The 17,328-nt window shown below is 38.6% G+C and overlaps 1 protein-coding gene across 3 annotated transcripts in view; it reads right to left on the bottom strand.

Moving 5' to 3' along the window:
• LRP5 (LDL receptor related protein 5) overlaps positions 1-17,328 on the bottom strand; it is a 161,034-nt gene that overhangs the window by 61,313 nt on the left and 82,393 nt on the right. For all 3 annotated transcript variants that reach the window (XM_084520081.1, XM_084520080.1, XM_084520079.1), the window contains exons 6-7: positions 8,515-8,911; positions 7,751-7,922 (exon numbers count right to left, since the gene is read on the bottom strand). In XM_084520081.1, the coding sequence (XP_084376207.1) occupies positions 7,751-7,922; positions 8,515-8,911 (569 nt within the window). The remainder of the gene's footprint in view (positions 1-7,750; positions 7,923-8,514; positions 8,912-17,328) is intronic.

Genomic DNA, 17,328 nt, shown 5'->3' with positions numbered 1-17,328 from the left:
AATCACAACTAATTTGTCAGTCTTAAACTCCAAGAACTGACAAACTTGTAACAGTATTTTAAGAAAGTCCTGCCCTCAAATGACTCCTCCTATCCATTTACAATGACTACCTGGCTGCTGGCAAGAAAAATTGTTCCCAAGCTCACTACTAGAGATTATTCCCCTTCAGAACCTTGAAAGATAATTACAAATGCATTCTTTGGACACTGCTGCAAATCTAGTGCTCACACAAAAATGTTTGCTGCCTAGAACTGCGTGGCTCCCTCCAAGTAAAACAAGAAATCATCGGCAACAGCATTCATGCTTGCTTGCTCTTCAAGCAAAACATACAGCAATAAAGGAGCCTAAAAGCCATTTAAAACTAATAAAAACATAGCAGTATTTGATGACCACCAACTACACACAAACATACAACAACAACAAATATCCAATGGCCACAAATGGAGAGATGTTTATACACCTCATTCCCTCAACAACAGTTTGACCCCAGACAGAAAAGCAGTAATTTGAAAAAGAAGAACTTGAAGTGGCACTAAGAACAGCATTGAAAGAGCCAGCCAAGGCTACAGGAATACACTGCTGAACAGACCAATACAAAGACTAGGAAAGTATATGGGTTTGCTAGGCCTATTACAATATATGCTCTTCAGGATCAATATCTGATCTGGCTTAGATATGTAGAACTTGCATCTAGAAAGTATACAACAGAAAAAATGATCGAGTGAATAGTATAGGAAAGTTATATTTCAGGTTAGGGACAAAACTGTAAGTACTTCAATTTATACTTCATTCCTAACAATTACATTTAGCTGACGTTTCTCAGCCACAGCTCTAAATCAAATCAAGCATCATGAAAAGTTTTAAGTTAACTGAAATAAAGGCCACTCACTATATTATCAATTTAAGCAATTTTATTCCTGCAGATGTCTACTTGGACTGACATCTGTTCTTTAGATCAAAAAGAACCTGTGCTCCTTATTTCTACATCCATTTTACTTCTCTGTTCTCATGCATTTATACTAAAATGCAGTGTGGGGACTGTTCACAGAATCACAGGATGGGAAGGCAGCTCTGGAGTCATCTGGCGTCCCCCCCGCTCCAGCAGGGCCACCCAGAGCAGGGTGCCCAGGCCCACATCCAGGCGGCTTTTGGAGATCCCCGAGGAGGAGCCCCCACAGCCTCTGGGCAGCCTGTGCCAGGGCTCCAGCACCCGCACACAGCCATGCTGCCGGGGGTTTCCAGGGAACCTCTCATGTCCCACTTTGGGCCTGCTGGTTCTAGTCCCGGTTCTGTCCTTTCTGCACCCTCCCCTCAGGTAATACTTGCAGACATTGATAAGAAACCCTCTGAGCCTCCTCTTCCTCAGGCTGACCAGGCCCAGCTCTCAGCCTCTCCTCAAAGGAGAGATGCTCCAGTCCCTTCATCACCTTAGTGACCCTACATTTGACTCTCTTCAGCCTCTCTTGTACTGGGGGAGCCCAGAACTGGACACAGTTCCAGATGTGGCCTCACCAGTGCTGAGCAGCAGGGAAGGATCACCTCCCTTGACCTGCTGGCAATATTTTGTGTAATGCAGCCAAGAACATCATCAGCCTTCTTAGTGGCAAGGGCACACTGCTGACTCTTGCTGAACTGTGTCCACCAGAACCAGATTTATTTTTTTTTTTTAATGTCTAATTAGCACATGGAGGTAAATTCAAAATAGCTGTTCTTTCCAAGAGATATTCTTATTTCAATAAATTAATACACAATATCTCCCAATGAGTTTATTACACTATATGGACTTTTTAGCCCCTTGGTGAAAAATGCCAGAGCAAAGAAACAAACACATTAAAATGTATCAGTTAAAACTCATCTATTAATATTGCCTTTTTTTTTTTTTTTTACTCAAATGGGTGGAAAACAAAGTGTGATATGTGAAGTATACTCCAACTTGTCTAGAAAAAGCAGCTTTAAATTAGATTATTAATTTTTCTACCCCTCTACAATTCACTTCTGCAAAGACTACTCCAATTTAAGTAGCAAACTGTTTCAAATGACATTTTACCCTATTATGTAGTAGGTTAACAACAAGCTAATTATAAAATTGCTTCCTTGAATTTCAAGGACAGCCCATGTAACTGAATCTTGGAAAATTTTTGGTGAGTTCCAGGATTGTCATCTGATGCTTACAGATAAGCTTGAACACCCTATAAAATTGCAAAGAATCACTGTATGTATAATTATAAGTTTTCTGCAAAGATAAACGAAGGACATTTGTCAAGGGGGATACAGGAAAGCAGGAGGACAAAGAGAAGTTGCCAGAAGGGGTAGTCTGCGTAACACTTATTCCAAGAATACTGCACAAACTTAAGTAAAATGCATACATAATAACAGGCACCTGAGAATTCAGTAATTGCTCATTATGCAATTACACCTTAGGCACTTTAAGCAAATACTGAAGAAATAATACAAGGGAAACCTGGCTAACCGCAAAATTGTTTTTTAAGGAGAATTAGGAAATTCTACACGTGGATGCCATTGGGTCTTTGCTTCTCTCCCTGCTGGAACTCAGTAATCCTTGTTAATCTATTGTTTGTTCCTGGAAAGTACCTTTTCTCTTTCAGTAAAATCTCAAATTCTCTTGGATTACTCCGTGCCCCTTACTCATAGCTGAAGCTGTGTGGACAAACACATGATTTCAACAGACATGACTCAAAATTTGCTATATATTTTTACTTGCCGTCGCCTCTGCCAAACTAAGCAGAAATTTAAAAAGCTGGGAACAATGTTACCACAGGGTGCCAAATTTGCAGTGAAAGCCTCACAGGCTGCTGTCACGCAAAGTTTGACAAGCCTTGCCAAATGGTTTCTTCAGGATACGAACTGCTTGCAAAGTGACTGGGCCCTTTGTGTTGCAGCTGAATGCTGCAGATGGGAAGGTCTCCGTCAGGAAAGAGTAACTGCTGTTTGCACCACGTGAAGTTTTAGGCACACAAATAAGAACATACTCTCCTGGTACAGGACACTGCTTGCTACCTTCAGCATCTCTGCAGTGTTCCTTTTCTGTTTTTCAGAAAAGAGCACACTCAAAAGCAACGTCAAAATGTGTTAAAAAAAAAAAATCAAAACCTACCAAATACACCTCCAAAAAACAACTGAGAAAACACCAAAAAAAAAAAAAAAAAAAAAACCACAACCAAAACCAACTAAATAAAACAAAAGAGAAAAAAAAAAAAATTGGAAAAAAAAGCCACAAGCACACCGGATATTCACAGTACATTTGAAACCTGAGGTCTAGTAAAAAGAATATCAAGCAGACAGATGCATAAATATACACAAGCTAAATTCACTCCTGCTTTTTTTTTTTTTCCCCTGAATAGAAAGCAGTTGAATACATAGGCTGAAAGCAATTCTATTCTACAAGCAGCTCTTCAGAAACCTACAAAAAAGTGTACAGGTTTTTAATAGTGCACTTTTTACATTATCAGGCATAAGGCTTAATACTCATTTTTCCACCACCCAGACAGACTTTAATTGCAACTATACTCTGCAAAGTAGTAGAAATAATGTTTTCAGTTTAATTCAATTTTGCAATTTCTACACAGTCAGCTGGGACATTTTGAGGCAGGTGAAACTAGAGGGTTAGAGGAAAGTTTAGCCAGCACTACTCTTTTAGATAGTTTTATGGCCTCAACAGTGAAAAGAAAAAAAAAAATCTTAATACTCAGCTAAGTCAACAACAGTAGAAAATATTAAACACATCCTCAACTTGCAGCTAAGCTAGGCTTTGTTTTTGACAAACTGTGGATGCAACAGACATACACAGACACACAGAAGAAATCACCAAGACACCAGCTGTGCTGGCAAGCCATATATATAGCATCCTCTTGGCAAAAGAACATATACATGAGAAGAAAGAGTTCATGTTAAAGTGAAGAATAACTTCAACACTAAGTGGAAATGTCCCACCTCATATACCATACACACAGGACTTCACATGTACTTTGGCTAGCAGAGCAGCATGAAATGTGGCTTACTAGGCAAACCTAGGGTATTGAAGGAAGCTCTCAAACAGAGAAATGTTTCAGGAAATAATTATAAGGCTGCAAAAGAGCAAGATAAACAAGAGATATGAAATACAATCCATTAGATAAATGTTTCTATTCTGAAATATATCCCTACTGCAGTTTTTTGATCTTGCAGAGAAGTATTAATAAAAAGAAGCTCTACTGGAGACCAGTCTGGAACCAGCCAACACCTAAGCTGTGTCAATAACCAGTTAAGTCATGCAGTTCTTTCCCAAGTGAGCAGAATACAAATGTCTGGCATTTGTTCCAAAATGGAAACTGAAAATTTGTTTTCTAATGGACGTTCTGCAATAGACATTTAACATTCATTTCTACTGATGGCATGCCAGCGCCTTTTTAACTCATGCAGCTGCACAGTGGACCACAACAGGCCCCTTCACAGCACTGTTCAGAACTCCAGACAACGTCCATGATATTTTTCCCCATCACGTCCTAAATGGGCCTATTTAGGGATTTGTAAATGTCAGGGGTCTGTTCATGCTAACTAGCAAAAGTAAACACCAAGCATAAAGAGAAAAAGTGTTAAAAAGGGGGGGGGATTTAAAGCAGGAACATTTATACCTGTTTTAACCTAAGAACTCATTGATAGGCACATAAGAGATAAAATATTTAAATCTTTGTACTAACAATTATAACTGGGTTGCATGACATACAGCAATCAAAAGAGAGATGTTGCAATCCACTTTATGTAAAAAATACCTTCTGTTTCTGAGACCAAGTAAAATACCCTCTTCTCTCTATTTTTGAAAACAGAAGAGAACCACTAAAAGTATAATAAGCAAAAGAAAAACTGAGGGAATAAAAAGCCCTTACTTTAGCTTCTCCAACTTTCCTAAACTTAGATGCCAAATCAAACAGTACCATTGGCTTTACTGTCTTAAAATGAAGTAAGGCAGACTGAACAGACTGCTTAAACCAGGGAGATCAATTGCACCAGTACAGTTCCAGCTACAAACGGTGGAATCTAGAATGTTCTTCGCTACAGCCTGAAAGGTAAGGAGGGAGACAACCCCTCTACTAGTCATCAAGCCCAGTACATCAAGACACTGCCAGACAGCAAAGTTACATTTCTCAAGCCAGCAGTCTTGATTCACTTCTTCCAGAGGGCAAAAACTTTAGAGAGCACAGACATTACCAAAGGCCCCAAAATTTATTTATCCTAAAATGCTGCATATACTATTCCCCCAAGTAACATGAAAACTCAACTGACTTCACAGAACAAGGGTAAAGTTTCTATACTGCTTTTACTAAGTACTGTTACAAAAATGGACCTTTTTTTTTTTTTTTTAATAAATATATAGTATAGTCAAAACACAACCTCAACAAACTAGCCTGCATTATAGGAAGAAAACCTACATTACAGGGAAAAAATCTCTCTAAAGCAATAGTTTTATCCCCTTCTTCATCCCATTCTCGTTTGGCAATTCTGTTTATGAATTGATTTCAATTAGCTAGGTTACCTCATCTTACTTTGAAGCCATTTCAAATTCCCTGGAGAATTCCCTTTTGAAATTAAAATACTCAGAGCTAATTATTTAGCACCTTTAATTTTCAAACTGCTTTTCTGACATCTTTGTGAAAGATAAACAACTGCTTCACAACAACGTACCAGAGAGATAGCTCAAGGAACCTGTTTCCACCAGATGCCCAGAGCATTAGAACAAGACATTAAAAATGAACATTTGTCAGTATGACAAATCTCATCATTTAATGATAATAGAATAAAACTTTTCAAATTTGTCTGACCTCAGGTCATGTCTCATGCTGTCAACCAAGCCTGCGGATTAATTATAGCCTACTATAACAACTTTAGGTTGAGCTTCAAAATCTATTTTTTCCTTCCTTCTCAGAAATGCGAGCTAAAGAAAGTTTAGGAAGTTCACCAGCAATAAAGTGACCTTGCTAAACAACTATTTTATTAAGAAACCAAGCACTGAAAGTGGAGGGGAACACAACAGCATCTAAATCAAATGTTTCAGACCTCCTCACAACACCTGGCTGTATCCATATTTCTCTGTTTTCTCTTGGAAAATTTCCTCTCTTCCCCATCACCTCTGCAGCATCCTTCTTTGCTAACATCATGCCTTTTCTGCTGGCCATAGAAAAATAGTGAAAAGCTACACCTATTGGCCTGAAATTGGTATTTCTGTCACTAACACCTTATTAAATGCCTTACTGCCAGCTCTCTTATAAACTGTTTGGTGCTCCTACAGCAACAACTTGTCCTAGGCCAAACAGTATTTCTACGCTTGCTAGGTAAGATGTCAAATTGGCTCAATATGCATGGGGAGCTGGAAGTTGCAGGCTGCAAGAGAAAACAGTGGTGAGCTGCGTAAATAACATAGCTGTATCTTCTCAAGCTAGAATTTCCTGGGAGCTGGGGGTGGAAAAGCCACCAAATCTCACTGGTATTGGGCCTAAAATGCCACAGTTTACAGTCAACTGTTAATAATTCAGTGAAACTTCAGAAGCTCATGGACACAACTTCAAGAGCCCAAATACCCTGGCCCCAGAACCTGATTCCACATCTTTCAGTTATTTAACTTATTATCTTCTCAGTGAAATTACTTCAGGACTCAGTTGTTGGTTTTTTTTGTTTGTTTGTTTGATATATCTAAAAGCTGTTTCATTTCTGTGGTAGCACACTTCACAATTATTCTTTTAGACTAAGGTTTAATCATGGGATACTGAGGCAAAAACAACAGGGGGAAAAAAAAGCATTTCCTTTATGAGAACATCTCCTGGAACATCTCAGGCCTTACTTGTGCAATTGTCAACATCCATGACTACACCAATACCAGATGTCTGCTTTGATCATATCTTAAATTTAAAGCAATGAATCTCCAGAGACACCTCACAATCTTACTGCTGGAAACACACATAACAAATAAGCAGATAATTTTTCCAGCTTTGTCTAGCATACAATATGTACAAAGCAGGTTGATTAAAAATAAAAAAAAAATAAAGGAGTTTGAAAACAGGTAGACAGGATGGATTTTTTGCATTTAAAAAAAATTCTTCCCAAAGAAAGGAGAACAAAAAGAAATCCTGCCATACTCTATCAGAAGTTCTTTTAATAACTAAGAAATGTTTAATATTTTCCATAAACACTCATACAGAATGCCTACGTTGTTTTCAAGGCAGGCAGAAGGTACTTTTAAGTGTCACGGTACGTGGAAAACAACTTTTCTCCCATGCGTCTGGACACCACATAATCATTAAGGTACCAAAATATGGCTCTCTAGGACCTCCACATCCACTTTCTCCCATACACAAACCTTGCATCAAGCCTTTTGCATGCAGCAATTTCAGATAGTAATTCCAAGCACCATAGAAAATGCAAAACATTATTAAAAGAGGTTGTGCATGAGTGTTCCAATTAGTTTCAAAAGCTTCAGATCAAACCTGAGATTTCAAGCAATTAGATTATACTTCCAGCAATGCAGAAGTTTCTGACTGCATATCCCTTGACATAGCAGTTGATGTGAAAGTTTTCGGAACCAGTACAGCATACAAACATACTTTTCTTCTTCTCTACTGTCTTGTTTTGATAAATTTATTGTAAATATTAATGAAACAAAAAACCTGCCCCCTCAAAATGGTTAAATATATCCAAGACAAAAAGCTGCATATAACAACATGTTTTTTGAGAATGTAAACAAGAGAGGTCTGTTACTCACCTCAATTTTATCTGTTTTTGCATCTCCCCAGTAAAGTTTGTCCTCTTCAAGATCCAGTGCCAAGCCATTAGGCCAACCTAAGGAGGTGTTCACCAGAACTCTCCTCTCTGAGCCATCCAAATAAGCACACTCTATCTTTGGACTTTCACCCCAGTCTGTCCAATACATGTAGCTGTAAAGGAAAGGGCAGAAACAGTCAATGCATATAACATTCCAGCCAAAAAGCATCAAGATCTGTTCTGCTTTCGACAAAACATCCTAGCTTTCTGCTTTCCAAACAAACAAACCAACCGACTTTAGCTGTATCCTCTCTGCCCAAAGCACCTGTGGAGTCTCCCTCCTTGCAGATCTTCAGAAAGATGCCTGGACATGGACCTCAGCAACCAGCTCTAGATGGCCCTGCAGTGGTTGGACCAGATGACTCCAGAGGTTTCTTCCCACTTCAACCATTCTGTCGTTTTGTCATCAGCAATAAATTAAACTCAGTTAACTGAATTAAACTACTGAAAATGTGAAGCGGCCCAGTTTTTTAATAGTTATATTACTGAAGACGCAGATAAAAAAAAATCCAACTGAACATGCAACTTATAGACTCAAAGAACACTGCATTTAGTAGTCACCTCTTATAAAAACGCAAGTTATTTTCAAATCAAAAACAACATTTGACAAATAATCATCTTGTAACCTGCAGACTTTCAGTTTCATAAAACCACAAGCTAGACCCAAAGACCTACCACAGGACTACTAACGAAAATAAAACTTACCCCATTACAGGATTGAGCACAATTGCTCTAGGTTCATCTAGGTTTTCTGAGATAAGGATCTTTCTTGATGTCCCATTCAACCGGGTCACTTCAATGCGGTCTGTTCCAGTGTCAGTCCAATACAGGTTCCTTGCCACCCAGTCCACCGCAATACCATCTGGATGGTTGATTTCTGAGGTTACCAGAGTCTGTGCTCCAGAGCCATCAAGGTACGCCCGACGAATTGCCCGAACATCATCATCGGTCCAGTAGATGTAGCCTTCCACGGGATCGTAGTCTATGGCTATTGCATGTCTGATGTTGTCTATCTGCAGAATAATGTCAGTGAAATCCGGCATGTCCAAGGAAATCCTTCTCAAGTCCGTCCTTCTAGCAAGCAGCAAGACTTCTTCAGCACCTGGGGAGAAAACCATTCATGGTATCCTTTTCTTTTTTTCTTCAATACCCCCGCAACACAGTTCTTTTGCTATCAATACAAACACTTCAATATAGTACAGCACTTTCAGTGAAATAAAGCCTTGTCTGAATAGGGAGTTATTCTTAAACAGTTCTTCTCAACTGAATACTTGTGCTGGCACTCTTAATTCACAATGACAGTATCCTTCTCCCAGCCTCCTACACTAAGCATGGAACATAGCACCCTCAATCTAGAATAAGGGCATCCATGCAGGTAGTTAGCTGAGGACAACAGATTTGCTTTAAATCAGCAGCCTCCATTAGCCAAACAAAAATGTACATGCAGGTGGAATTCCCAAGAACCACACCAACAACCAGATCCAATACATCCTGACCAATGCAAATGTGCAGCTTGAAAACACCAAGCTCCAGCTTCCAGCTAGTATCACAATTTACTGCATTCTCCATGAAAAAGGACTGCACAGCACTAGCAACCTTGTCTCTAGTGGTAAAATAGAGTTGGTATGAATGCACATCTAACAAAGATTATAAATCAATATTCATAAAGCTAGCCTTGAAAACACTGCTGGCATCAAATAGCACCTGTGTCTTTATCTACCACTCCTCCAAGTAAAAAAAAAGATCAGGATTTTTTTTTTTTTTTTTTTTTTTTTAACATTGGTTACATAAACAGTTTTACAAAACTACTTTTTCCACTATCAGGAAAGAAGTAATAGGGAAAAAAAAGTTATGCAAGTGTAGATCAGCCAGGCTGCATACAGAACAATGCCATTCCTTTCATTAGGGTGAATCAAAAAAAAAAGTGGGATATGTCCAAATATTTCATCATGTTATACAGAATTTCCCAGCTCAACCAAACTTCCCACTAGTTGCATCACTGCATTAGACATGTTTTTCAACACACAAACACTACATAATAAATGACAGCGCTAACAGAAGACTTCAGTATGTTAAAAAAAAAAAAAAAAATTACAGTAGTAGTACTCTAGACAAACTAATAACAACAAGTCACAGGTATAGCAAGTATTTCTTACTTGGTGAAAGCTGATACAAAACTAAGGCAACAGGGCAGTTTTCTCTCTACCCTACTCCACCTCCCCACTGCAAAGTTTCATTGATGGTGGAAAGGATGCCAGCCAACACCCTGGAGCACACTTCAAAGACAATGGAGTCTTCAGCATTGTCTTTCCGGCAAATTCTTTTATCAGAACAAACCTGAGACACAGAAGAACATCCAGCCACTTCGGACATTTTGCCCACATTCACCCACGTGCTTTGCACATAAAGAGCGAGCATAGTCTTTTCCCTTATTGGTTACTAAGTTGGTGGCATGTAGTTTCAAAACTGGCAATGAGTTTTTAGCCACACTACAAAACTGGAAAGCAGAACAAAGTCACTTGTTTCATTTCATCTGGACCAGAAAACACCAGCTACCAACATTGGATACACTTTTTTGAGACTACTAACAAATACAGAAATTCAAATCCTCATAAGTCTTCTAGGAGAAAATTGCACCTAGGCATATGCATCGAGTTTTGGAGAGTTGGAAGTTTAATCTATTGCATTTCAAAACCAAATGATATTCACTATCTGCTATATTCACTATATTCGCCATCTGCTCTTGAAGTACTGCTCTCTACTTTTGGGTTTGGAAATCAGAGTGTAATCTCCAAATAGTATCTCAGAAGCGCTGAAAAGAAACAGTGCTTAGGTTGCAAGGATGTGATAAAACACAAGGAAGGATCTGGGAAAAAAAAAAGTGTCTGAACACACCCAAGCTATTTTGCTATACTGCATGGACATAAACCGATGCACACTTCGAGCTACCTTAAGCCACCTTCTCTTTGCCATCGGCTGCTTGTCCTCACTCCTGTATCAGTCCTTCTCAGGTGCAAGCACAACAGGCAGCAAGGCTGCATGTTGCAAACTGCCCTAAAAAGAGCTGATCTAAACAAAAACTAACTCAGCAGAAAGAAGTCAGAGTTTTTAACCAGCCTAGTTCACTGCAGAGCTCCACAAACACTTGTGCTGGCAGGGGGAGGGCCACCAACATGAATGTTTCTTCCAGTCAATGTTGGCTGACAAGGTTTGATAACTACAGCATCATTTGCAGCAGCAGACTTGAAGAAAGGCTGGGCAGAAGGAAAGCAACAATAATTCAGACCCTAAGAACATGTGGAGAAATGGGAGGAGTGAGAACCCACACATTCGTGATAGCAAAGCAAGAGAGCAATCTGCCATCAAATTTCGTTAAGATTTTCCAGCTTCAAAGGTGGCAAGATTAAAACAGTTTTCAGGAACAGTTTTTGGTTGTGCCTGAAGCTTCTGGTTACTTCTCTGAATTTATCAAAACTAGTAACTTGCAGTCCAAGCTGAGAAGGGAACAGTCCCAGGTGACAAGACAAATTGTAAGGCTTCTTTCCTCCATCGCTCCCTTACGAAAACATAGCATCAGGTTTTCTTCCCCCCCCCCCCAGGTTTCCTTTCTGTTAAGGGAACAACTTGTACCAGCAACTGTAAGAAGGCACTGTTAGGAAAATTATTCATTTTTAAAAGCTTTATAAGATTCCTGGAAAGAGAAGAATAGTGGAATACCTAAAACATTATTTGATATTTTATATCGTGCTCAGAAACATCGGTTTCCTTTCTGAGCAGTGGGGGAAAAAAAAATCAACTGCTTTTTTTGGTTAAAAAAAAAAAAAAGAAAAAAAAAAGACCATGGTGGACAAAAATAAAAATATACAACTTACACCTTCTCTTCTACAATGCTTCTTAGCTAAATGATCTTTGACTGATTAACTACATATAATGGCAGAGAGCAAGAATGAAAGGCGACACTGTTAACTACCCCACCTACTCTACCTACTTCTGAGTATATCAAATGCAAGGCAGTTTTCTTTTTTAAACAAGCATAAGAACTGTAGTTATTAGACTACTTTAAAAAGCTGTCTGGGAACAAAAGAAGTTCATAGCTTGAGATACTTTTTTCTCTCTACTTCAAGGATTTCCCCAGAAACAGTCATGGGCTATGCTGACGTTTCTGGATTAGAAAACAAGCCCCAAACAACTATGCTCATTTCAAACATTATGATGAGGATCCACTTTAAACAGAAAGGGAGGACCTTCAAAATAATATTGTTGAATCCAAGGGTTGCGTTCAAAGCTGATTAATGCGGTTAAAAAGGACATTTTTATGGAGCCTGTTCAAACAGAAAGGCTTTTAGATGTCTTTTGTTTCATTAAATTGTGGGTGTTAAAATTACGTTCTAAGTACTTAATTGGTATCAGGTCCCATTGTGCTAAGTATTAAAAACACAGATTTTTCTGACAGTACCATCTCCAAAGAACTTGCAGCGTCACCAGACACAACACAGTAAGGAAGAAAACATGTTGCTTGTCCAGAGCATGTCAGCTTGGCAAGAGAAGAAATGAAAAAGAACCCAGATTGCTCGAATCCTGCACGTTACCTGAAATAGTACAGAGTGTCCACCATCACGTGGGTTCTTTACAGGAAAAAGTTCCCAACGGTCCTGTTTCTTACCACATTGAAACACAAACAAAATATTTCATTTTCTAATGTAAAATGAGATTACACCTTAACAGACAAGGTAAAAAAAAAAAAAAACATCATTACAGACAGCATCTGCAGACCCTAATCTGCAACTGCAGAGGTCAGGCAGCAAGCTACAGCAGAAACACATATCTCCTGTAACAATCTTATGTCTTGCTTCTGTGTTTCTGAAATATTTCACTTGTGGGAGTCAAAATAACTTGCTCTAAACATGAGAATTTCAGTAAAAATTCAAGCCCCAAAACTCAATGTGGAAAGGGGTTGTGCTTGGTCATCAAAATGTTCCACAAAACCAGAAGAGTAAGAATACATTGTTTTAGCTCAACTGGGTCAAAAAATGAGCAGCACTGCAGCTGTTCAGCCACCCACAGCACTCAGTTTCATAGCCCCTTAACCTCCTAAGTTTTTATTATACTAATGTCTGCAATCATAATCTTTAATATTAACTATGTGTAGTGTGAAGCAGAATAGCATCAAACATACACGTAGCAACTGATAACACAGCAATTACCAATATTACATGCATTTCCAGGACTACCAACATTATGAGCATCGTTTCATGGGAACAGACAGATAAAAATCACATGCAAGTGTTTCGCGTCTTCACACGAATGATTGCATCTTCGCCTTGGTTCATGGTGAACAAGGTCAGGGTTGAACATACCAGAGGAAGGAACTAGCAGATCAAAGTTAAAGGCCCAAATTATACCTACAGGCACTGGCTAGACAACAGGCTGTTAATATTCCCCTAAAATCCACAAATAAAACCAAAACAGTCTTCAGTTCCTCGCAGCAGCAATAACCAGGCTCAACTTTATCTCATTACCTCTGTCCTATGTACGCCTGTGTTTATGATCACACATTTGCTTGCATACAAAATAATATTTTGACCAGGGAGAGGAGTCACAGGGCAGCAACTACTACCCCTTGAATCAGCAATTGCACGATGACTACAACCTCATTGCACAGGGAACAAGCAACCCTGCTTCTAATATACTCAGCCAGTCAGGCTTTTTCTGCAGGCAAGCACTAGTGGAGGAATATTCCCAAACTCAGTTCTGCCCCATGGGCATACACAGCTAAAATGAACATGTAGGATACAACTTCGCAGCCCAAGATTTAAGGATTAGATTGTTTTTTTTCCTCTATCAACCCAGCTGACCAAAAAAAAAAATCCTTCATTCCAGTTGACAACTGGGACAGTTTATTGGTAGTTGAACAGAATGCTTCTTGGAAAATTCTTCTGATTTTTAACATGCCTCTAACCAAGACTTATGGAAAAAAGAAATAATAAGAGGAATGAGCTACTTGACTGATTTAAAGTTCTGGTTGCTTAGCAGTTTTTATTGGAGAAATGCAGCTGTTCAAAATGAAGTCAAATTATTACGCAACAAGACCTCATGACAGACGTGTATCTACATCCTTCGCCATTACAATCCATGTGACCTGAGAAAATGTTAACATAGCATGTCTCATTACATTCTGCCCTCCTCCAGCTACTTTTAAAAGTTGCTGAAATATCCTTATTGTGGGCAGGTTTCAATAGGTGCAAAAATCCTGGCCTTTATTGCAGTGTAGTCCAAAAAATACAGTTTTTGTTATAACCGTATTTGACTCTCTTAATAAATTCCTGCTAGAAAAGGAGAGAAAATTGGCAGTGGGCTCTGCACAGCTCTAAGAGATGAGAACTTATCTCAGCACCGTCGCTGGTTCTCCCTAAAAACCTGGACAAACACGCTTGTCTGCCTCATTAGTTTTATCTGTATCATGTAGGCATTTTGATTATTAATGTTGGTAGGAATGTTTTGAAAGCTATGGAAGTGTTATGCTGTGACTTGCCTGCTGTAATATTAGAAACCCCAGAACCTGTCTAATATGTTACAGTGAACTAGTACTAGAGTGCTACAGCATTTATTTAATTAAATTGATTTTCACAAACCTCTCTCACCGCACTTATGTAACCACTGATTAAGAAATTCCCAGCAGAATTACTAACTATTAAAACACAGTCACATATAACACCACACAATCAAAAGCTTTCTTTTTTTTCTTCTTTGGGGATCGGGGGGGTAGAATGCAAGCCATTCCTGGTACTACCGTATCACAGCAAAAGTCCTCCATGCAGACAGAAAAAAAGAAGAAATGAGGTCTCTCTGAAGTTTCCATTTGGAAAGCATTTTAAAAAACCCAAGTACAAGCTGCTTTATTTTTCCCACTGGTTTAAACTTTTAACTGATTAATTTACTCCAGCATTGTTGTTTTTTTTATTCACCAAAAGCTTTCTGCAGACCTTCCATAGAACTTTTCAGACAGTCTAACATCCATAAATACCCATGAACTGTTCTGCTTAACATGCAGAACCAATGCTAACAATATCTCAATTTAAAAAACAAACAGAAAAAAAAATAATACTGTTCAAGGCAGTTATTCTCCCTTCCTGAAGACTATATTCTCAGTTTGCAATCAAGAAGTCCTATAGAAACACATTAAGAGATATTCTTGTTTGTACATGTGACACAGTCCCTCCCATACCCACTAATCTATTATTTTTAATACCCATGCTAGGTATAGTGTTTGCTTTGATTTTGTTGTTTTGTGCACTTGTTATTAAAAATTCATGCTTCAGTGCTGAAAATGGCAGCTGTATTCAATTTGCAAAATTAACTGCAATCAGAGCTGACAGCAGTGAAACAGGCCATCTCATCAGCTTGACAAGAGCCTTTTTTATTCTTCCCTTGGCCCACTTCACATTTGACAAGTGACAAGACATCTATAATACAGTAACAAATGCTCCAATTTATTCGTCCAATCTAAACAAATGTAGTCTGCAGTGGTTGCTTCTGCTAATCTATGCCAGAAAACACCACGCTATTCCTTTCCCATTTGTCTGTCTGCTAATCAGGCGAGAACAATGCTCCATTGTGGGACTCTTCCCCTAGTTCTGCGTACACACATGTGCATGCATATGCACATACACTCTCAGTCTATTTAAAGGCAACTTTCGAAATCTATTTGCGGGGAAAATCAGATAAACTGTAATAATCGTAAAGCTTTTAGTTCTTTGTGGAACAAAGCAGTTAGCTCTTTTTGAAAACAGTCCATTAGAAGTACTTTGACCGCAGGCAACTCTTTTACAAGCTGTTTGAAATAAGGGGGTGGGAGAAAACTTCATTATTCTGTATGGAGTGGATGAAAATAGGAAATGTTGCCATATTGTTTAATAATTTTGCCAATATTCAAAACAATTACATCTTGCACAAGTGTTTAGCATTAGCCAGTCTTCACACCACAGGAAGAATGACGTCATGAAACGACGAGATGTTTAAATATGGTATCAAACCCCACTCTTGCTATTCAACTCCTGCAGAATGTAAAAATATTTACAGGAGTTGAAACAAACTTTGGTCACACCTAGAAATAAATGGAAATTCTTTTTACATTCGCTCCTTGTTGTTGTTTTCTTTATTTTTTTTTTCCTGTGTGTGTATATTTTAACAGAGCCAGTTGAAACAAGAACACTACTGTGTATCCCACTTCAGCTCTTCATTTATGTACCAGTTTGAGAGTAAGAGACCACTGCTTCACACTGCAGCGGTGATGACTCTGTTGGGAAAAGCAGGGAACATGCTCTCCTCCTACTTGATATTGTGGACCAGGGGAAGCATGCAGCACACATAAGGTTTACTAGTTTATTACTGAGCATTGCATGCAGTGAGAGTAAGCAACCAACAAAACAGAATTAAGAAAGGTTTATTTGGAAAAAAAAAAAAGTTTTGAGTGCCCACATTTAGACAGAATTTGAACTGAAAGGTAAGTAGGCATAAGGAAAACTAACACTTATGACAAAAAAAGGAAATACCAGAGCACTCACGTAACTCACAAATTACATCATATCTGCCTGCATGCTATAGTGAAAAGCTGGTGTCCAGTGCTTCTTCCATTATCTCAGCAGCAGACCTCTAGATTTCCAATAGTTACTTTGCCTAAACCAGAGAAGATCTAAAATTTCAGGCAGTATTATGACACATTCATATGACCACTGGAAGGGGGGGGGGGGGGGGGGAGGAGGGGAGGTGACAAAACAACAACAAAAAAACTCAGAGTATTAATTAAACTTTACATCTGATAAAATCATTAGCACAAAACAGCTGACTAAGACATAAAGCAATGTTTCTTCCAGAGAAAGCTGTTGCAACACAGAAGACACAGTTAACACCCCATTCTAATTTAGGACCTAGGTTCTGTGAAGCACCTACAGTTCGTACGTACATAATACATACATATTTGTGAGCACAAAGCTCTGTGAAGTTACTACTAACAAAAGAATACCTAAGTCTTATGAAAACTTTTCAAAATAATGCAACAGTCATAACTGCACTGGTAGTAACCTGAATCAAAGATCAACACCACTGTGCGTCTGTCTCAGTTCCAAGAAAAGAACTTGCCCTTGTACAGACACTTCATCCAAAAAGCACTTGAACAATTAAGTCTTAACGCTTACGCTGAGGTTTGACTGTCTGTACCATGTGTGCCTTAAAAAAATAATGTTGTCTTATGGATATCAGTCCTGGCTTCTACTTTTTATTACTAAAAAATTAACACCTCTTTACACAGAATTATTACCAACAGTCCATTGGTAACAGCTATAGGAAATATGATGGGGAAAAAAAAATGTGTGCCAGGAATTCCTACTGCTAAAAAAAAATAAAAAGGTACAGTCTTTGGATTCTGGTATTTCCTTGCAAAGCACGGTTTTAAAGTTTTAAAGCACCTATTCTCCCATGGAGACATACAACCCTTCTGGCTTAGACTATGAAATCACTAAC

This window comes from Aythya ferina (genome assembly GCF_964211825.1).
Source record: "Aythya ferina genome assembly, chromosome: 5".
Lineage (NCBI taxonomy): Eukaryota > Metazoa > Chordata > Aves > Anseriformes > Anatidae > Aythya > Aythya ferina.
The sequence above is the reverse complement of the archived record's forward strand: the minus strand, read 5'-3'. Positions and strand labels throughout refer to the sequence as shown.